At 35.8% G+C, this 22,959-nt stretch overlaps 1 protein-coding gene across 1 annotated transcript in view; it reads left to right on the top strand.

Moving 5' to 3' along the window:
* Positions 1 to 22,959, top strand: part of LIPI (lipase I) — a 79,492-nt gene that overhangs the window by 7,446 nt on the left and 49,087 nt on the right. Inside the window, exons 2-4 of the mRNA XM_046648331.1 lie at positions 9,868 to 10,253; positions 19,190 to 19,298; positions 21,182 to 21,283. Coding sequence (XP_046504287.1) covers positions 9,868 to 10,253; positions 19,190 to 19,298; positions 21,182 to 21,283 — 597 coding nt within the window. The remainder of the gene's footprint in view (positions 1 to 9,867; positions 10,254 to 19,189; positions 19,299 to 21,181; positions 21,284 to 22,959) is intronic.

Genomic DNA, 22,959 nt, shown 5'->3' with positions numbered 1-22,959 from the left:
GAAAAATGGAGTCGTTTTTCTAAGATGATAGAACTAACAATACGTGATATAGTACACGTGGGAATCTTGTTTAGAATGCAGATGCTTATCCGTAGACTGCAAGTGATTCTGTAAATCTAATACACTCCCAGGTGATGCTCATGGGTATGTACACAACACTCTGAGGGGTAAGAGGATAGGAAGTTATAGAACTTTACATAGTAGGCTGTTTGTAGGGCAATGATCTTTCCAAAACCCATGGAATTATGAGTTTACAGCCTCAATAAATTCATCGTTATTTTCCTCTAAATAGTCTAAAAATCTTTCTGATGTAATTAGTAATTTATTTCTGTTGATTTACTAAAATCAGATGCACACAAGCAACTTTAATTTATTGTGCCAAAGTTTGTTTATTATAAGGGCGACATGAAGAAAAACGAAATTTGCAGTTAAAAGACCCAGATTCAAGTCCTGATGGCTTGTTATCCTAGGCCAAATCGTTTAACCTTCCTGAACCCGTTTCCTTATTTTTAAATGAAAATAAAAGTCATAATACTATTTGCATTGTGAAGTTCAAAGGAGATAACATATATGTGCAATTTGGACAATTATAAGGCAACATAAATTAGGTTAGAATAAATCAGTGTTTTCTTCTACGTGCATTTTCTCAGATAATTTCCAGATGGAGAGCTTCAGCATGTGTGGCCCATGGACAGTCTGTACCAGAATCCTCTGGATTATGCACTGACTAAGTTGCAAGGCGGAGTAACTTCTCTCAGCAGCTTACCAAGTATGAAAATAGGTTTGAAATGAAAGACTAACATGAGTTAGAATAATATGAATCATAGGGACCATTTGTTTCAACTCCTTCCCTTTAAAGAGATCAGGGCTCAGAGATGAGAAAGAATTGGCTCAGAGGCACAAGAGATGTTTGAGAGAGGATAGAGGGACTTGGGTCTCAACTGTCCATGTTCAGGGCACTGTCCAGGGCTCTGGACTCTGTCCATTTTGATCTCCTTGTCTTCTTCACAGCCATTGTCACTAGAATGGAAATGTATTCCAGAGATACAGCTGAACAACTTAGAATGATTAGTCCTCACTTCACCATATGTCTTTGGTATTTTTAACAATTTTACTGCTTCTATAATTTGAAACCTTAGATTGTCAGAGAGTCATTATCTTCCTACGTATTTGGCAATAAAATTCAACATTGTGCTCCTGCTACTGAATTTCTAATCACAATCGAGTTACTTAGTCTAGTCCTCAGAACTTCAATTTGTTAATTTTTTAAACAAGGTTTTAAAAAGTCAACACTTATCTGTTTTAGATATCTTCATCTTTTGCTGGTGACAATATTTTTTGCTATTATTTTTTAATTAACTGGTCTATTTAAACCACTTTTTCCTCATTATAAAACTAGTAAATGAGTATTTCAGATCTAGAACACTCAGAAAATATTAAAATGCAGAAAATATAAAACACAGCAAAATATAGAAAAATGGAGAAAAAATCTACTCTGATAATACCATCTCCACAAACAACAATTAAGGCATTTGTTTATTTCTTACCAGTTCTATTACAGTAAATATGTGAGTATGCATGTGCACAAATGTGTGTATGTGTTTATAGTGTAGTGTATATATATTACATTTTATAGGTAAAATTAGGGACTATATATGTATATATATGGATTATATAGATTTCTTTTTTTTTCTTCCCCTTTTTCCTTGAGGAAGATTGTTGCTGAGCTAAAATCTGTGCCAATCTTCCTCTATTTTCTGTGGGATGCTGCCACAATGTGGCTTGACGAGTGGTGCTACATCCGTGCTCAGGATCCAAACCTGTGAACCCCGGGCCGCTGAAGCAGAGCTCACAAACTTAAGCACTACGCTACTGGGCTGGCCCCTATATAGATTTCTTTATTGCTGCATAGAGTCCCCATTTTATGAAGGCACCATAATTTATTTTTCTAGTCTCTCATCACCATATATTTAGTTGATTCCTAAATAATCACTTTTTAAAACATTTTGTATTTTTTTTTACCGGGAAAGATTCACCCTGAGCTAACATCTTTTACTCTTTTTTTTTTTTCCCTCTTTTTTTTTTCCTTCCCAAAGCCCCAGTACGTAGTTGTATTTTCTAGGTGTAAGTCCTTCTGGTTCTTCTGTGTGAGCCACCACCACCTCATGGCTACTGACAGATGAGTGGTGTGGTTCAGTGCCCGGGAACGGAACCTGGGCCACTGAAGTGGAGCATGCTCAACTTCAAGCACTAGGTCATCAGTGTTAGCTCCCTAAGTAATCACTTTTTAAAATCCTGTGATATACATTGGTGTTAATGGTCAATGGGTATAATGGTAAAGATGATATGGTAATATTATTTTAATTGATCTTCATTTGATTTTAAGAAGGTTGAGCACATTTTAATATGTTTATGAGCCATTTGAATATTTTATTTTGTAAAATATCTGTTTATATCTCTCACTTGGTGTTCAATTGGGGTATTCTTTTTCATTTATAGTTCTTTATATGTAAGTATATTAATTCCTTTCCTACCTTATATTGAAAATATTTCCCTAGTTTATTTATTTTTGTCTTTTGGCTGGTTTATGGTGTTTATGTACAGAATTTTTAAATTTATGTGCTGTGAAATCTATTGGTCTCATACTTTATGGTTTCTTCCTTTGTTTTTATGCTAAAAAGTCATACCTCAATCTGAGATCATGTACATATTGACTGCATTCTTCTTCCATTTCATATAATTTTATTTTTTCATGGAATGTTTTAATATAACCAGAATCAAGTAATTATCCTAGCCATTGTTTATTTAAAAATCCATTACCTTTGACTACTTTGAGTTGCCGTAGTTATCAAGAGTAGTATAATATATTTTTGGGTGTTCCCATTCTGTTGCATTAATCCATCTTGATTCAGTTTCACAGGCCTCTTTTTACTCAATTTATAATATAAACATAATTTTAACTGTCTTTACAATATTATTCATTTCTCTTGGGTACTTTCTCCTTTCCCCAAGACATCTCATCAATTGAGATATAAAACATTTTCTGCATCCCAAAAATCTTTCCAATTAATCCCCTTACCACCTCTGGTTATATACAATCCTGATCTACTTTCTGACACTGGATTAGATATCCTTTTCTAGAATTTTATATAAATAGAATTAAAAAATGTGTACCTTTTTATTTCTGGAATCTTTTTCTCAGCATAACGTTTTTGAGATTCATCGAAGTTGTTTAAGCTGCTTATTCCTTTTTATTTCTGGGTAGTATTACATCATATAGATCCACCTACCACAATTTGTTTTATCTATACTCCTCTTGATTGACATGTAGGATCTTTCCAATTTGGGGTCTTTATGAAAAGAACTAGGAAGTTGTTATACATATAACATGTGGACAAATGTTTTCATGTATCATGGGTAAACGACTAGAAGTGAATTTTGGGGGTCATATAAATGCATATTTAACACTGTAAGAAACTACCAAACTTTTCCAAAGTATTATATCAGTCTGTCATTTCCCTCAGCAATGTAGGATACTTGAACTTGTTTTACATCCTCACCAATGCTTGGTTCTTTTAGTCTTTTTCATTTAGCTATTCTAGTGATTGTGTAGTGGTCTATTATTTTGGTTCAATTTACATTTTCCTGATGACTAATGATGTTAAGCATCATTCTTGAGCTTATTGGCCATTATATCATCTCTTGTGAAGTGTCTTCAATTCTTTTTCCAATTTTTAAAAATCAAGTTGTCTTCCTGTTTTACATATATATGTGTGTATGCACACACGTACAACACACACACATATTCTGGATACAGGTACTTTTTCAGATGCACATATTGCAAACCTGCATATTCATATTCTTAGCAGTGTTATTTTAGGAACAGACATGCTTCATTATGACAATTTTCAATTTATCATTTTTTCTTTTGTTTCATGCTTACTGTATCTTATCTGAAAAATCTTTGCTTACTTCAACATTGTTAATGTTTTTTCTCAATATTTCATACACATAGCCTGTTACCTGCCAGGGAACAAAGCCAATCAAAACAAGCAGAGCTGAGAGAATGAGAGAAAGAAAGGATGAATCTAAGTTCTCTTTTAATCTAGATGTAGTTTAGCTCCATTACAACTAAGTCTGACTCTTCTAGGGTCTCTACTGAATGTCTCTGATGTTCATTAGGGTCTTCCTACACTGGCTAGTTGGAGCTTCAGTGTCTCCCAGTACATTGTGACCTTTGGGATTATTCAGCTCACAGCTTTTTGTGGAGTTTCACCCTAGGCATGCCTAGGTTTGTACCCAGCGACAAACTAAGAGTCCCATCTGTAAATTTTGGAGCTCTGCTTCTGCACAGCTCCTTCCTTGGTGCCGCTCTGCGATGCAAATTCTAGTTGTTACAGCCCCCCTAAACTCCAATCTTTCTCTCCAACTCAGCATGCTCTTCTTGGATTAAACTTTACTGCACTGGTCTGGAAACTTCCTCCAGACAGAAAGCTTTTGGATTAGAGTGTTCAAATCATTTGTTCTCTTTCTTTCAGGGATCACAGTCCTGTGTTTCTTGTTGTCCGATGTCTAAACTTTTTTTTCTGTACATTTTTATCTAGTGTTCTGGTTGTTTACAGAAATAAGGCAAGTCTGGATTCAGATATCCATAATGGCAGGAATTGGATTCTGTAAGTTTTGTTGTTGTTGTTTTGTTTTGATCATGGTAAAACATACATAAAAATTAGCATTTTGAAGTGTACAGTTCAGTGGCATTAAGTATATTCACATTATTGTGCAACTACTGCCACCATCCATCTCCAAAATTTTTTTAACTTCCCAAACCGAAACTCTGTACTCATTGAACAATAGCTCTCTACTTTCTGCTTCTTCTCAACACCTGGCAACAACTATTCTACTTTATGTCTCTATAAATTTGACTACTTTAGGTACCTCGTATCAGTGGAATCATACAGTATTTGTATTTTTGTGACTGGCTTATTTTACTTAACATAATGTCTTCAAAGTTCTTCCATGTGGCAGCATGTGTCAGAATTTCCTTCCTTTTTTTTTTTTTTTTTTTAAAGTGCGCTTTTTCTGGTAGAAGATTGGCCTTGAGCTAACATCTGTTACCCATCTTTCTCTTTCTTTTTCTCCCCAAAGCCCCAGTTGTATATCCTATTTGAAAGTCCTTTTAATTCTTCTATGTGGGATGTCACCACAGCATGGCTTGATGAGTGGTGTGTAGGTCTGCACCCAGGGCCTGAACCAGTGCACCCTGGGCCCCTGAAGTGGAGTGTGTGAACTTAACCACTATGCCACGGGCCCAGCCCTGTGAATTGCCTTCCTTTTTAAGGTAAATAATATTCCATTGTATTTATATGCAAGGATTTTTTTTTTTGGGTGAGGAAGACTCGCCCTGAGCTAACGTCTTTTTCCAATCTTCCTCGTTTTGCTTGGGGAAGATTGTCACTGAACTAACATTTGTGCCAATCTTCCTCCATTTTGTATGTGAGATGCCACCACAGCATGGCCTGATGAGTGGTGTGTAGATCCATGTCCAGGATCCAAACCCACAAACCCTGGGCTGCCAAAGTGGAGCATGCAAACTTAACTACTACACCACCAGGGCTGCCCCTATATATACACCAGATTTTATTTATCCATTCATCTATTGATGGACACTTGGGTTGCTTCTACCTCTTGGTCATTGTGAATAACGCTGCTGTGAATATTGGTGTATAAGGACCTCTTTGAGTCTCTGTTTTCAATTCTTTTGAAGATATGCCCAGAAGTAGAATTTCTGGGTTATATGGTAATTTTATTTTAAATTTTTTTTTAGCAACTACCATTTTCCACATGTTTCACTATTTTTCATCCCCATAAGCAATATCATGAAGTTTTCACCTAATAATTTTATAGTTTTAGCTTCATGATGTCTTTTTTTGTCTTTTGTAAGAATTTTTAACTTAAAGTCTATTTTCTCTAATATGAGAATAGCCATCTCTGCCCTCTCCTCCTTCTTTGCCCCAAACTTTATTGAGGAATAATAGACAAATATAATTGTATATATTTAAAGTGTACAATGTGATGATTTGATCTACATATACATTGTAGAGTGATTACCAAGATCAAGATAATTAATACACCCATCACCTCACATAATTAACTTTGTGTGTGTGTGTGTGTGTGTGTGTAATGAGAATGTTCAAGAACTACTCTCAGCAACTTCCAAGTATACAAATTGTCTTATTAATTATCAAGTATACAATACCATTATTTATTTATTTATTTTTTTGAGGAAGATTAGCCCTGAGCTAACTGCTGCCAATCCTTCTCTTTTTGCTGAGGAAGACTGGCCCTGAGCTAACATCCGTGCCCATCTTCCTCTATTTTATAGACGCCTATATTGTGGGATGCCTACCACAGCATGGCATGCCAAGCGGTGCCATGTTTTCACCCGGGATCTGAACCCATGAACCCTGGGCCGCCAAAGCAGAATGTGCCACTGGGTTGGCCCCTTACAATATCATTATTAACTATAGTCATCATGCTATGCATTTTCAGTGTGTAGAAAGTTATGTGTACGATTTTACCTAGTGCAACAGTTAACATTTAAGGTTTTCAATATCTTTTTAAACCCATACTTATCTATTTATTAAAATTTTAAAAATTGTCATCTTTTAGGTCTCTCCATTAAGGAATTTTTTTACTACATTTACTTCCTTTATACTCCTTTTAACCTATGCTCCAAACTTATTAGTATATTGACTTATACTAATATTTAAATATTTTTACTGAATGTTTGAACAAGAATGGTGTTAAATTATGTTTACATTTTACTAGGTTTTATAATGTTTACACTTACGTTGGTGTCTAACTTATTTCCATGCTCACTTTCAATCTTTTCATACTGTGAGTTTCTGTGGATCTTGTCTCCAATAAATCTAGCATTTATTTAATAGTGATGATGTCAGGAACTCTACTCATTGATGAATGGTGCACTTTAGGAAGGGTATAAAATTATTAGGCCACAAATTTTCCATTTATAACCTTCAGTTATTACACTTCTATCTGTCATTGTTTTAAAGGACAAATCTGAAGTCATCATAACTTCATTCCTCTATTTGTAACCTGGATTTTCTGCCTCGATATTTTTAGGATATTTTTCTTTTTCATTGAAACCCAAACCAGTTTCTAGGATCTCTCTCGGTGAGTCTGATTCACTGATTTTCTCTGGGTTGTGATGTCCCTTTTCTTTTCACACACCTTGGTAGACAGTTATTTCCTTAGTTATTGTAACTGCTATCCTCTTCCCCCGCAAATTTCTCCCTTCCCAACAAGAGAACACCAATGACTTGTAATTTGAATCATCATTTCCTGTCCCATATCTATGTTTCCCTTCATAATTTTAATCTCTTTCTTCCTTCATTTCTTACTATAAGGTGAGCTTTCCATGTTTTTTTTTTTACCATCTATAATGTGAGTTTTTATTCTGCAGTTATATTTTTACTTTTCCTGAATTGGAGTATCTCAGTATTCCATTTTTCATCTTATTCTATTGTTTTTTACCTCAATTTTCTCTTAATTGTCTCCTGCTCGTGTTTTTGAGACATGATCTTTCTTGCATTCTAATGGGGATGCTGTAGAATTTTCTGCACTCACTCCTCCATCTGGTAATAGATAATAGATTTCTCTGTTGACTGTTTTGGGTGATTTCTTTCCATTATTTTATCACAGGGATCCTGCTAGTTTATTCCTGCTTACTCATTCTAGGGCCAGGTAAAATCCATCCTGGCTTGGACTCGACCAGCTGTTTGGATGTATTGGTTGCACTTGGCCTTTTTAGAGTTCCAGCTGGTGGGGAAGTGGATGTACACAGTTCCCTACACAGTTCGTACAGTGGAGGAAGCATTGCTATTGCACTGTGGTTTGATTTATTGCTCTTCTCCACTTGCTCATTCCCTAGTGCTGAGAACAAGTGAGTCATCAAAGTTTTTCACCTGTCTAGGTATCTCTCAACTGTTAACCTGGGAATTTTAGGTCTTGCCTCTCCTTCATTACCTTCCTCCTTTGTCTTCTTCTAAATAATTGTGACAGTATAACATATATACTTTCCAATCTAGAATTATTAGAATTAATGCAAATTATCATGGATTTATCAAATATATGCTATATATTTATAGTTTTAAATATATTTATGTATATTAAATATTAAATATGTATATTAAATATAGTAAATATATTAAATATTAAATATTTATGTATATTAAATTAAGTAAATTAAATTATGTAAATGTAAATAAATGTAAATTAAATATGTATAGTAAATAAATATATTAAAAAATTAGAATTTATAAAATACGTGTACACGTAGTTTACTTAATCAAGTTATTTCTGAGTACTTATATCACTTTGATTTCTTCAGTATTAAAATAACGTATATTATTTTATTGTTTTTAATGTGTTTTCAGACTAGTTTCTTAGGATTCATTCTTAGAAGTGGAATCACTGGCATAAAGTATACTAACATTTTTGTGAAGTTTTGGTATATATTAACAAATTGTTTTCCCAAATCTTCTGACAAGTAAATTCCCAGAAACAGTACAAGTGTATGCTCTCATTACAAACAATGTTTTAGGATTATATGCTTATTTTGAAAAACATTCTAAAAATTATGAAAAAGAAAGTAAAAAGCAGCCATTGTTTCACTGCATAGCAATGAGTGTTGCTGTTGATTTGGCTTAGTTATTTCATTTTCTGCCCTACTTCCTTCTAGGATGGATAGATAGATAGATTGGAAGATAAAGAGAGAGAGAGAAGAAGAGAGAAAGAGAAAGATAAGGGGGCTGGCCTGGTGGCGCAGCTGTTAAGCGCTCAAGTTCCACTTTGGTGGCCCAAGGTTCATCAGTTCGGATCCTGGGTGTGGACATGCCACCACTTGGGACATCATGCTGTGGCAGGCATCCCACATATAAAGTAGAGGAAGATGGGCACGGATGTTAGCTCAGAGCCAGTCTTCCTCAGTGAAAAGAGGAAGATTGGCAGTAGTTAGTTCAGGGCTAATCTTCCTAAAAAAAAAGATAGGATACACACATGGATGAGACTAGTATATATTTATATTTAAGGTGTTTTCAATTTTTTCAATTATGCATCCCTGTGGTTAATGTCTTTACATTTAATACAAATTGTTTATTTCGTTAGTTAAATCCCAGAAAAAAATCAGGAAGAATAAATATTTTTAAGATTATGTGTGTGTGGTACACACACACACACGCACATAAAATTTCAAAAGAATGTTGTATCAACTTATGCTCTCAGCATCCACGTATAAGAATATTTGTTACCTTTACCCTCACAAGTGTTGTTAAAAGGATTTTTCCATTTTGCTTAATTTGATAAGAAGAAATGACACCTTATTGTTTTGATTTGTATTTATTTGATCATCAGGCAGGTAAAATATTTTTTTTCTAATGCTGATTATCCATGTATAAGTATTCTTATATTATATTCTCCAAAATTTCTGTTATAGTTCATAATTTATCTACTTTTATTGGTATGCATAACACTTTATTAACAATGTTAATGATTGTAGTCACATCATTGCTATTTTGTACTGATAAAAAATAATTCTTAACGTTTACCCAACTCCATTTATCTCTGTGTTTCATTGTAAATTTTGAATACTTCTAGTTCAAAAAGTCTTTTTACATAATCCAAGAATTACTTTAAACCATGTAGTTGCTCATAAATTATGTTTAAGTGCTAATGAAATGAAATCCTTCCCACCCTCCAAGTTCAATTCTATTCTTTGCAACAGCAACAGCATTCGAATCAAATGCTATCCCAGTACATACTCAGCTTGACTGACATTTTTGATTTCAGAGAATAAAAGACCATGCCTTGAATTCTCCCATCTAAGTGTAAAGGATTCCTTCAAAGATCTGTTTATTCCCAAGACGGAGACCTTTCTGATCATGTATACAAGGAGCAACCTGAACTGTGCTGAGCCACTGTTTGAGCAGAATTACTCACTTAACGTTAATTTCAACGTAAGCAAGAAAACCGTCTGGCTTATTCATGGATACAGACCCACAGGCTCCCCTCCAGCATGGCTTCAGAACTTTCTAAGGGTTTTGTTGAAGCAAGACGATATGAATATAATTGTAGTAGATTGGAACCGAGGTGCTACAACTTTTATTTATGATAGAGCAGTTAAAAACACCAGAAAAGTTGCTGAGAGTTTGAGTGAGAGCGTTCAGAGTCTTTTGGTAAGTCTGGAATTTTATGTATTATATACGTTATACAATATACAGTGTGTTGGGCAATACCTCAAAGTGGTAATAAAATACTTTTTTCCCATAAAATTAAGAATTACAATTTTGATATACTAATGTACGCAGTCATCTTTGTGTAAATCGATAGCTCTATATCTAGATGTGACATATCTTATTTTTTAAAAATTGTCTTAAAGACTCAGTTATTGTGTTTTATGTTAAAATCTTATTTTCTTTTTATTTTTTTTATTGTGGTAACTGTGGTTTATAACATAATATAAGTTTCGGGTGTACAACATTATATATTTCGATTTCCGTAGAGATTACAACATGTCCACCACCCAAAGACAAATTACAACCCATCATGACACACAGGTGCCTAATCACCCCTTTCGCTCTCCTCCATCCCCCTCTTCCCCTCTGGGGTAACCACCAATCCAATCTCTATTTCTATGTGTGTGTTTGTTGTAGTTTTTATCTTCTATTTATGAGTGAGATCATACAACATTTGACTTTCTCCCTTTGACTTATTTCACTCAGCATAATGCCCTCAAGGTCCATCCATGTTGTCACACGTGGCTGGATTTCATCATTTCTTATGGCTGAATAGTGTTCCATTGTGTATATACATCAGATCTTTTTTATCCATTCGTCCCTTGATGGGTACCTAGGTTGTTTCCAAGTCTTGGCTATTGTGAATAATGCTGCGACAAACATAGGGGTGCATATATCTTTATGCACTTGTGTTTTCAAGTTCTTTGGATAAATACCCAGCAGTGGAATAGCTGGATCATATGGTAGATCTATTTTTAATTTGTTGAGCAATCTCCATACTGTTTTCCATAGTGCCTACACCAGTTTACATTCCCACCAGCAGTGTATGAGGGTTCCCTTCTCTCCACATCCTCTCCAATACTTATTATTTCCTGTCTTTTAATTATAGCCCTTCTGGCAGGAGTGAAGTGATTTCTCATTGCAGTTTTTTTTTTTTAAAGATTGGCACCTCAGGTAACAACTCTTGTCAATGTTTTTTTTTTTTTTTTGGTTTTTCTCCCCAAATCCCCCCAGTACATAGCTGTATATTTTAGTTGTGGGTCCTTCTAATTTTCGCATGTGGGACGCTGCCTCAACATGGCTTGATGAAAACCCTGGGCCTCCAAAGCAGAGTGCCCAAACTTAACCACTTGGCCACGGGGTGGCGCTTCATTGTAGTTTTGGTTTGCATTTCCCTCGTAGTTGGTGATGTTGAATGTCTTTTCCCGCGCCTGTTGGCCATATGTATATCTTCTTTGGAGAAATGTCTGTTCAGATCTTTTGCCCATTTTTTAACTAGGTTGTTGGTTTTTTGTTGTTGAGATGTATGAGGTCTTCATATATTTTGGATATTAACCTCTTATCAAAGTATATGGATGGCAGATATCTTCTACCAGTCGTTAGGTTGTCTTTTCATTTTGTTGATGGTTTCCTTTTGCTGTGCAGAAGCTTTTTAGTTTGAGGTAGTCCCATTTGTTTATTTTTTCTATTGTTTCCCTTGCCTGGTCAGACACGGTACCTAACAATATGCTGCTAAGACCAACGTCAAAGAGTGTACTGTCTATATTTTCTTCTAGAAGTTTCATGGTTACAGGTCTTACATTCAAGTCTTTAATAAATTTTGAGTTAATTTTTGTGTATGGTGTAAGATAGTGGTCTAGTTTCATTCTTTTGCATGTAGCTGTCTAGTTTTGCCAACATCATTTATTGAAGAGACTTTCCTTTCTCCATTGTATGTTCTTGGCTCCATTGTTGAAAATTAGCTGTCCATAGATGTATGGGTTTATTTCTGGGCTCTCAATTCTGTTTCATTGATATTTGTGTCTCTTTTTGTGCCAGTACCATGCTGTTTTGATGACTATAGCTTTGTACTATGTTTTGAAATCAGGGACTGTGATACCTCCAACTTTATTCTTTTTTCTCAGGATTCCTTTGGCTATTCGGGATCTTTTGTTGTTCCATATGAATTTTAGGATTCTTTGTTCTATTTCTGTGAAAAATGTCATTGGAACTTTGATAGGGATTGTGTTGAATCTGTAGGTTGCTTTAGGAAGCATGGACATTTTAACTATGTTAATTCTTCCAATCCAAGAGCACAGAATATCTTTCCATTTCTTGGTGTCTTTTTCAATTTCTTTCAATAATGTTTTATAGTTTTCAATGTACAGATTGGTTAAGTTTATTCTTAGATATTTTATTCTTTTTATTGCAATTGTAAATGGGATTGTATTCTTAATTTCTCTTTCTGCTACTTCATTGTTAGTGTATACAAACACAATGATTTCTGTATGTTGATTTTATATCTTGCAACTTGACCGTATTTATAATTTTTAAGTTTTTTAGTGGATTCTTTAGGGTTTTCTATGTATAAAATCATGTCATCTGCAAATAGTGACAGCTTCACTTCTTCCTTTCCAGTTTGAATCCCTTTTATTTCTTTTCCTTGCCTAATTGCTCTGGCAAAGACTTCCAATACTATGTTAAATAAGAGTGGTGAAAGTGGGCATCCTTGTCTGGTTCCAATTCTTAGAGGGATAGCTTTCAGTTTTTCTCCATTGAGAATGATATTTGCTGTGAGTTTGTCATATATGACCTTTATTATGTTGAGGTGCTTTCCTTCTATACCCATTTTATTCAGAGTTTTTATCTTAAATGGATACTGTATCTTGTCAAATGCTTTCTCAGCATCTATTGAGATGATAATGTGATTTTTTTTCTTCATTTTGTTAATGTGGTGTATCACGTTGATATATGTATTTCTGAAGTGTCAGTTGTAATTTCTCCTTTTTCATATCTGATTTTATGTATTTCAGCCTTTTCTGTTTTTTTCTTGGTGAGTTTATAGCTAAAGGTTTGTGAATTTTGTTTATCTTTTCAAGAACCAGCTCATGGTTTCATTGATGTTTTTGTTATTTCTGCTCTGATTTTTATTATTTCCATCCTTATACCGATTTTGGGCTTTGTTCTTCTTTTTCCAGTTCTTTTAGGTGCACTGTTAGATTGTTTATTTGGGATTTTTCTTGTTTGTTGAGGTAGGCCTGTATTGCTATAATATAATGTATAAACTTATAATGTAATATATAAATATATAAAAAATATAATATAATATATAAACTTCCCTTTTAGAATTGCTTTTGCTGTATCCCATAGATTTTGGCATGTCATATTTTCGTTTTCATTTGTCTCTAGGTATTTTTTGATTTCTTCATTGACTCAATCGTTGTTCAGGAGCATTTTGCATAATTTACACATATTTGTGGCTTTTCTGATTTTCTTCCTATAGTTGATTTCTAGTTTCATACCTTTGTGGTTAGAAAAGATGGTTGACATTATTTCAATCTTCTTAAGTTTGTTGAGACTTGTTTAGCGGCCTGATGTGTGATCAATCCTGAAGAATGTTCCATGTGCATTGGAAAAGAATATGTATTCTGTGGTTTTTGGATGGAATATTCTAGGTATATCTGCTAAGTCTGTCTGGTCTAATGTGTGATTTAAGGCCTATGTTTCTTTGTTGATCTTCTGTTTGAATGCTGTATCCATTGGTGTAAGTGTAGTGTTAATGTCCCCTTCTATTATTGTGTTACTGTCTGTTTCTCCTTTTATGTTTGTTAATAATTGGTTTATATATTTAGGTGCTTCTATGTTGGGTGCATAGATATTTACAAGTGTTATATCCTTTTGTTGGATTGTTCCCTGTATCATTATGTAGTGCCCTTCTTTGTCTCTTGTTGCTGTTTTTGTTTTAAAGTCTGTCTGTTGTAAACATTGCTACCCCAGCTTTCTTTTCTGTGCCATTTACATGGAGTATCCTTTTCATCCTCTTACATTCAGTTTGTGAGTGCCTTTGGGTCTGAAGTGTGCATCTTGTATCCAGAATATATATGGGTCTTGTTTTCTTAGCCAATCAGCCACTCTGTGCCTTTTAATTGGAGCATTTAGTCCATTGATATCTAAAGTAGCTATTGATACCCTTACTGCCATTTTGTTACTTTTTTCTGGGTGTTTTAGCAGTTCTTCTCTGTTCCTTTCTTGTTCTCTTGCTCTCATCCCTTGTGGTTTGATGGCTTTCTTTAGCATTATGTTTGGGTTCCTTTCTCTTAATTATTTTTTCTTTATTATAGGTTTCTGGTTTGTGGTTTTCATGAGGTTCATATATAATAATCTATGTAAATAACAATCTATATTGATTTGATGGTCTGTTTAGCTTGATCTCTTTCTAAAACCTCTACTCTTCACTACTCTCCTCCCACATTTTATGTTTTTGATATCATATCTAACTTCTTATTTTGTGTGGGTGTATCCATTACCCTCTTATCATTGAAATAGATAATTTTAGTTATTTTGTCTTTCAACCTTCATATTATCTTCATAGGTGGTGGTTCTGCTACCTTTATTGCCTTTTTTTGATAATTTTCTTATTCCTATTTGTCATGTTCTCTTTCCCACTTAAATAAGTCCCTTTAGCATTTCTTGTAAAACTTGTTCATTGGTGATAAACTCCTTTAATTTTTACTTGTCTGGGAAACTCTCTATCTCTCCTTCCATTCTGAATGACAGCCTTCCTGGGTAGAATACTCTTTGCTGTAGGCTTTTTCCTTTCATCTCTGTAAATATATCATACCACTCCTTTCTATCCTATAGGGTTTCTGCTGAGAAGTCTGCTGATAGCCTTATGGGGTTTCCTTTGGTTGTCACTTGTTGCTGTTCTCTTGCAGTTTTCAGGATTCTCTCTTTATCTTTAATTTTCGACATTTTAATTATAATATGTCTTGGTGTGGACCTCTTTGGGTTTATCTTATTCGATGCCCTCTGTGCTTCCTGTGCTTGGATGTCTGTTTCTTTCCTTAGGTTAGCAAACTTTTCAGCTATTATTTCTTCAAGTAGATTCTCTGGCCCTTTGTCTCTCTCTTCTCCTTCTGGGACACCTATAATACAAATGTTAGTGGACTTAATGTTGTCCCAGAGTTCCCTTAGACTTTTCTCATTCTTTTTATTTCTTTTATCTGTTCAGCTTGGGTGATTTTCTCTAGTCTTTTTGTCTAGCTCACTGATCCATCCTTCTGTATCCTGTACTCTGCTATTGAGTCCTTCTAGTGAATTTTTCATTTCCAGTATTGTATTTTTCATTTCTGATTGGTTCTTTTTTATATTTTCCAATCTTTTGTTGACATTCTCATTGTGTTTATCCATCCTCCTCCCAAGATCAGTGAGCATCCTTATGACTTTTTGCTTGAACTCTTTGTCTGGTAGATCATTTATTTCTGTTTCACTTATTTCTTTTTTCTGGGGTTTTGTCTTGTTGCCTGGCTTGGAATGTATTCCTTTGCCTCCTTATTTTGCCTCTTTCTCTGTGCTTATATCCATGCATTAGGTGGGTCAGCTTGTCTCCTGATCTTGGAGAAGTGGCCTTATGTAGGAGACACCTTTTGAGGCCCAGCAGTGTGCTTCCCTCTAATCACCAGTTCCAAATATGCCAGGAGTGACCCCTGTGTGGTGGGCTATGTGTGCATTTCTGTTGTGGCAGGGTTACTTTTGCTGCAGGTGCCCAGGGAGTCTAGGCTGTGCCCCTGAGCAGAAGAGTGTAATGCTCAGCTTTGTTTGGCTGCTATGGACCCTTCAGTTAGTTTAATGGGTTTGGGGAGCCCCAGCACAGTTGGCTGCAAGATCTTAGCACATCCCTGTTGCACTTTTTCTGTTGAATAAGTAGGCCCCTGGTGTGGCTGATTGTGAGGCTCAGGGGCTTACAATTGCTGCAGGCCTCTGGCCTGCAAGGCTGTTGTCAGCTATCTCAGGATTGTAGCTGACTGGGGCCAGGAGCACCCAATTGTTTCAGGATTTGGAAAGTGGGGCTGATCCCCTATGTGGCTGTTTGAGAAGCACAGATCTTCTGCCACTGATACACCCCATGGCCCACAGGTCCACACCCACTATCAACATACTCCTTGCCTGTGCACAGTTCCTGACCCCCTGGAGTGGACCCTGTCACCCCATTGCAGTGGCCCACACACACTCCACCAATGTCCCACAATCTCCAGCCCCTCCTCAGATGCACTCTGCCCCACAGAGATGGACCCACTCACCTGCCTGCAGAGGATCCAGACACCCAGTCTATGCAGGCCAAAAAGTTGCCCAAGGGCTTGCTGTTGTGTTGGACAAGTCCCTAGAGCAGGCTGCCTGCCCTGGCTGAGCTGGATAAAATGAGTGCTCCAGTGGGCAGGGCAGATCCCTGGGCTAACGGGCGAGGGGAAGTACTCCAATGATGTCTGCCAGTGTCTGTGCCAGCACGACTGTACTAAGTCATAGTAATGACTGCTGTCAATGTCTTAGTTCCTGGAGAGGTCTCACCTCTCACTGACATGCACCCAGAGCCTATCAGGTGAGTCTCTTTTCAACAAAGGACTGTGCACCTTTCTTTCTGGTGATTTTAGGTTGCTTTCTGAAATAGGTGAATTTGTGTATGGGCCCTTTAAAAGCTGGCTTTTTTCCACTTATGTTCCATAGCTTTTCTAGGGTTTTTCCCCATGGTAGTTAATAGCCAGCAAAGCCAGATATTGTGACACTTGTCTCATTGTGCTGAGTCTGAAGGATGCTTAGAGCAGCAACATGCCCCTGCTCTGGTCCCTGACTCCTCCAGGGAAGGCTATGTACCTTAGAGTCACTGCTGGGTGGCTGGCTGTGAAGTCCCACGTCTCACAAAGGTGGCTTTTTTCTCTCCAGACAGGAATTTCTACCTCAGTCAGGACTATACCTTGTTGCAGTGGTTCTTTTTAATCCAATTTTCAGTTCTCTCTCAGGGGTAATTGTTCCAAAAATAGTTGTAACTTGGCGGTGTTTATGGGAGGAGGTAAGTTCAGAGTCCACCTATGCTGCCATCTTGACACCCTCTCCTTAAAATCTTTTAAGATTTTTATTTTTTTGACTCTACCTATACCAACTTCAGGTTAAGGTAGTGACTCTGTGTGGAGAGAGGGGATAAACTATACAATCATTAGATTCTTTAGATATCTTTCCTAAGGTATGGCTAATATGTTTATAGTAAATCAAATTCGAATTGGTAAAAGTTAGGGAACAGCTTGGAAATTAGCATGCTTCTGCCAGCCTTGGAGGAAGGTCTCAGTTCCATTCAGATTTATCCAGTATTTAGGTCTGGGCTTGGGATGGGTCAGACAAATTCAGGTCAGTTGTAGGTCATCTTTAGTTTGAATGATCTTTGTTTACTAAATCAACCCATGTGGAGATTCATGTCTGTTCTATAGAGAGCTGATGGTGATGGGCACGTGAGAGAAAGAAGGGTGATATCTGATGTGGGAGCATTCTTGGGCTTGAAATCTGCCTTTGAATTGTGTTGTGCTGAACTCCCAAGCCTCTGCTGAAATTGAAGAAGCACAAGAGATCCAAGAAGCAGTTACATGCAGTGGTTAGGAGTCAGACTGGAGGAATTTAAAGACCAAATCCATCTCTTATCATCTGTGTGCTTTCGAGCAGTTGTTTAACCTCCCTGACTCATTTCCATATCTATACATTTGTGTTAACAAAACTTTATCACAATATTTTATTTAAGTATTCAAGGAAATTAATTCTTCACCAGTGCCTGGCATATGATTGAATAAAATCAGATATTGTTATTATTTTTCTGTCCCCAAATTTGGACGAAACCAAAACATCCATCTAGAGAGAAAGAGGAGGTAATTGATTCACCCATTCTTGCTGATGGTCTGTAAAACACATAACTGATTTTTCCTTGTAGCAGTGGTCTTTTCTCTAACTAATAAACATATATCTCAAAGTATGGGAAATATGAATGTTAAATAGAGAAATGTAGGAAAATTTGTAGTATTATGTAAATTTCTAACAGTGCTTTTGCTTACAAAGCCTTCATATTAAGGAGAAGGGAGGAAAAGATCAGAACACCAAAGTTGAGAGTGGTACTACCTCAAATTTCTGGACTTTTCTCTGAGAAATTTGAAGAAAATTATCACCCTGTGCCTGGCAAGCCTAAGTCTAATTTCTCATTAGCAATAAATGCTCCACATTTGTCTGTAAGCTGTCAGATGTGTCACTGTGTAGAATGGACCATGACCTGCTTCCTGAGAGGATGGTGGGAGAAATTCTCCCTCATTTAAGCTCCTAATGGCCACCTGGGGCTGAGGCTCTAGGAGGTGTTCAAAACTTTGGCTTGGAAGTTTGAACTCCGTCATTCTCCAGCTTGCAACTGGGGAAACCACTTACAATCCATGAGTCTCATTTTATCATCTCTGAAGCGGGGATGGTCATTCACACTGTTTAGTTTTCCTAGAGTTTTTGACACAATCTGATCAGATGAAAGAGGGAGGCAGATTAGTGTATCTTTTGGAGTTAGACAGACCTGGACTTGAGGACCATCTTTTTCCCTTGTGGTAATAAATATAGATGGTTTCATACAACTCTCAAACCATATTTATTCTGCATTTAATAGGTGCCAGGGACAGTTTTAGGCAATAGGATAAAAATAAGTAACTCCTAGGACTATTTTGAATATTAAATATGAGATTTATATGGCACTTATCAAGGTAACTGGCAAAAAGTAAGTAGCAAATAATATTTAATTGTTTAATATTATAAAATGCTTCATTAATTAAAAGTATTTATTATTTTGCATATGTTATTCCAGATAATAGATGACAAAGGTTTTCAAATAAAAATTTAATGGTATTATTAAAAACGTATAGAGAAAAATCAGGTATCTTATGGAAAAAGTTGAATAAAGATGTAGTTGTTTTGAAATTATAAAATCCCATTCCCTATCTCCCAGAAATGGATTAAATCAGAAAAAATAATAAATTTTGGAATATTGATGCACATGGCATGATTTGTGATTTTCTGAAATGAAAGTCATAACACTGCATTTTCCATTGCAGAAGCACGGAGCATCTCTTGATAATTTTCATTTCATAGGTGTGAGCTTAGGGGCTCATATTAGTGGGTTTGTTGGAAAGAAGTTTCAAGGTCAACTTGGAAGAATAACAGGTAAAATATTTTTGATAAAATTAATGTTTTATGATACTTTTCAGCATCAGAAGTTCCTTTATTTAAAATTTAACAGGTACAATAATTAAGCCACAGAAATGACGCACAAACGTTTATTTTTTTCTATATGATATTCAAATGCTACTCTTTGTTTTACTTAGACTCTAAAGTCTTATTCAGTTCTTAACAGAGGTTAAGTTACCCATATAGAAATGGTGAGAAAAAGATCAATTTATGTAGCCTCATATGAATTTTAAAGACACATTATTATAACAACCCAAAGGAAAAATTGGCCCATTAAGTATATAATACTTTTTATGTATTAACTAAGACTATATCCATGTACTTAAGTTTTACAAACTTTGATGGAGTTCAATTCTTTAAAAAATTTTACTTGAATGCCAGAAGAGAGAGTCAGGAGTTGGTATTGAAGCTTGAGGGGTTCTGATCCCAGTTCCCCTCATATTTCCTTAACAAAGTTACTGCATTCAGAAAGTTTAGTAATCAAATAATACTGAAATGGGTTTTCAGGCTTCTTTTTAGGAGTGATGGTGATTTTAGAACTAGGAGGTTAGTATCCCTTTCCAACCAATTTTGCTTTTTAACAAGTATTGAGATCTGTGTCCATAGAAGATTTATAATAATTTCAAGTATTAATGAAAGATACCAGAGTCCTGTTCAGTTAAGCAAAGTGGGAGAGCAGAAGTGATAACATATAGATAGTATCTTTACAAACCTTATGTATACCCTAACTTATTACTCCGCTCAGTTTTAATATTATTCCCATTATACAGATGTGAAGACTGAGGTTAACTGAATGAATGTAGGAGGGTCAAAAAGTTAGTAACAGCCAAGCCAGAATGTACACAAAGGTCTCCACCACGCAAAGCCCATTCTCTTTCAACCAAATCACTAGCTCAGTTTTAACTGGTGATAATCCCACTTTATTTTAAGGTGTGTTTACTCCCATATTAGTCTAGTTTGAATGGTTCCACATACTAAGCAAAAATTAGGGTTTACGAGGGCAGCAAATGTGGTGGTTCTACATCTGAGTAATTTATAGGAAGAGAGAAGTTTCTGCCTCATTCAGTGAAGTCAACTAAATACACTAGGGATAAGAGAAGGGCCTGAGTTGGGCAACATTATATTTTACTTTTCAGAATATCTTAAGGTGATTCTTTCTTCCATTGCATTAATGTTCCCGGGCATTGAAGTTTATCCCTTCCTTCCCTGTTTTTTGACAGTCTCTGGGAGGTCATGAGCTTAGAATTTTTATTTAGAATTTCAAATACACCAGAAATAATATCGTCATTCCATGGAACTTTTAATGTATTTTTCTTAAGTGTGTTTGGGAAGCTTTTGTGAGAAGTGAATGAGGTAATAATAAATAGGTTTTATCTTACAGCCCAAATTGCATTTGACACCTAAAAATGATCCTATTAATCTATTGATAGATCCAGGATGAACCTGTGAGGTTTGAGGTTCAAGATAGGACCAGACTAGTATTCATCTTTTTTCCCCCTCAGGAATAGTAGTAGTTATTTGTTATTAAACATAAAGTTACTACCGATTTATTCCTAATTACTTCTTAAACAAAAATGCTTAAGAAAGAAACTACAACATTCTGTTGAGGCATCTCTAGTGTGTCTTGACACTAGCTTGTTGATAAACTCTGACGACTGGTAATAAGTATTATTCAAATAATAAAGATGCGTGCTATTCATCCAATTTTATTTATCTTTAGATTTATTTTTTGACAGGTTTAAACTAAAACTGTATAGGTTTATTATGTTTATAATGTAATAATAATGCAAGAATATGATCTAATAGACACTGCGGTAGGACTTTATTAATAGATTAATAGTTTCTTTTTTAAATTTCAGGTGTTGACCCTGCTGGGCCAAAATTCTCTGGAAAACCATCAAGTGGCAGATTAGATTACACTGATGCAAAGTTTGTGGATGTCATCCATTCAGATACCGATGGTAACAAGGCGGGATTTATTGCTTAAACATTTGAAAATGAAAGGAGACGTAGACATTGGGGAAGAGGAGAACATAAGAGGAGGAAGAGCAGTGGATATAGTGATGATAAGTCTGCAATTATGTAATGATTATATTTCCCACAAGCAATATTTCTTGAAATTAGTGATATCCCGTGTTGTCAAACGGCACTCTTTGCCTTCAGCTCTCTTCCTTTGGGTTTCAAGAACTGTCGTGTCATCCTAAAAAAATTGAAATTTGATAAAAAAAAGTTCATCCTGTTTATGCTATTGACAGTTTTATTGATTTGATCACAATTTCTCCCATGCTTAACATTCTTCTGTGATTTATACAAGGTTACCCTCCTTCCCACTCATGTTCTCACTGTGTTGCATATCAGCAAGAACTGAGCACAGCATGTCACGCACAGATAGAGAATACCTTTCCCTAAAGGTAGGGAAATAATTTCTCTATTTCTTTTAGTTACCTACCTGAAATTGTCTAACATACTATTGATAGTTTTGGCCAGAGTATATTGGACAGACACTTTCAGGGAATAATTTAGACAGCCCTGATCCCCTTTCTGATTTGAAACTGATGATACTAATATCTATTGAGCACTTCCTACACATAAGGCAGTGTTTAAGTGAGTTAATTATGGAATTCTCCTAAGTCTCTATGAAATGAGTAGACATTATTATCCCTTTTTACTGATGTGGAAGCTAGGGTCAAGGTCACAAGGCCAGTAAGTGGAAGATCCAGAATTTGAAATCATCTCTTTTGATTCTAGAGTCTGTACGTCACTAGTATGTTGCTCTGATTAACTGATGATTTATGTGTGTTGTGGCTGTGGGCACGGGGAAGATATGGTGCTGAGATAGACACGGGAGGAAGTGACAGTAAGACTGCTCCTATGTCCCTCTTTCCTCAGGTTTCTTTTCTCTTTGGTCCATGTAATTTATTTGCTCCCATATTCCTCTGAATTTACTTTTTGGTGATCCATACCAATGTTTTTGTGAGAGACATAAATGCCATAAACTCTGTGGATGACAATTTTTCAACTTCCATATCTGTATGCCAATGCGCTTAGCCTATAGTAGAAAAATTCTGCCCCTATTTGGAATCTAAGTTCCCCTGCTTCCTACAGGGAACCAATGCCTCAAGAGTCATAGTTCTGGTATGATACTTCCAGCCTTTCAAGACTTTATCTTTATAGCAGCCTTAACGTTTACCTTCATATCAGCTTAACATTCTCACACACAGCACATCTACTACCCAATTACTCTACAGTTCTTTGTCTGAACTCTTCTTTCTGAAATCTCAACTTCAATTCTGCTATGGCCTTTTGAATTAGCTCTTCATGCTTTTTATTATTTTTGTTTGCATTTTTGACTTTTCCTAATAAACTATTTGAATTGTCTTATATTCTAAACATCTTTTGATGACTCAACCTATCAGATCTAACTTACCACTAGATGCCACATAATTGGCACCTTTGACTGATCTTTTTATGACCATCACAAATGAGAAACACAGATTTTTGACACTGTATATTAATCGGTCTCAAGGAATTTCTGAATGAGATACTTGCAGTCAGCATGTATCTGGCAGACTGCCTTTTCCTGGAATACTAACCAGTGGTGCAAATCTTCTACTTCCTAGTAATTCTTGTCCTGATT

This window comes from Equus quagga, chromosome 21 (genome assembly GCF_021613505.1).
Source record: "Equus quagga isolate Etosha38 chromosome 21, UCLA_HA_Equagga_1.0, whole genome shotgun sequence".
Classification (NCBI taxonomy): domain Eukaryota; kingdom Metazoa; phylum Chordata; class Mammalia; order Perissodactyla; family Equidae; genus Equus; species Equus quagga.
Note: the sequence above shows the minus strand (reverse complement) of the source record. Positions and strands in the feature narration are given on the sequence as shown.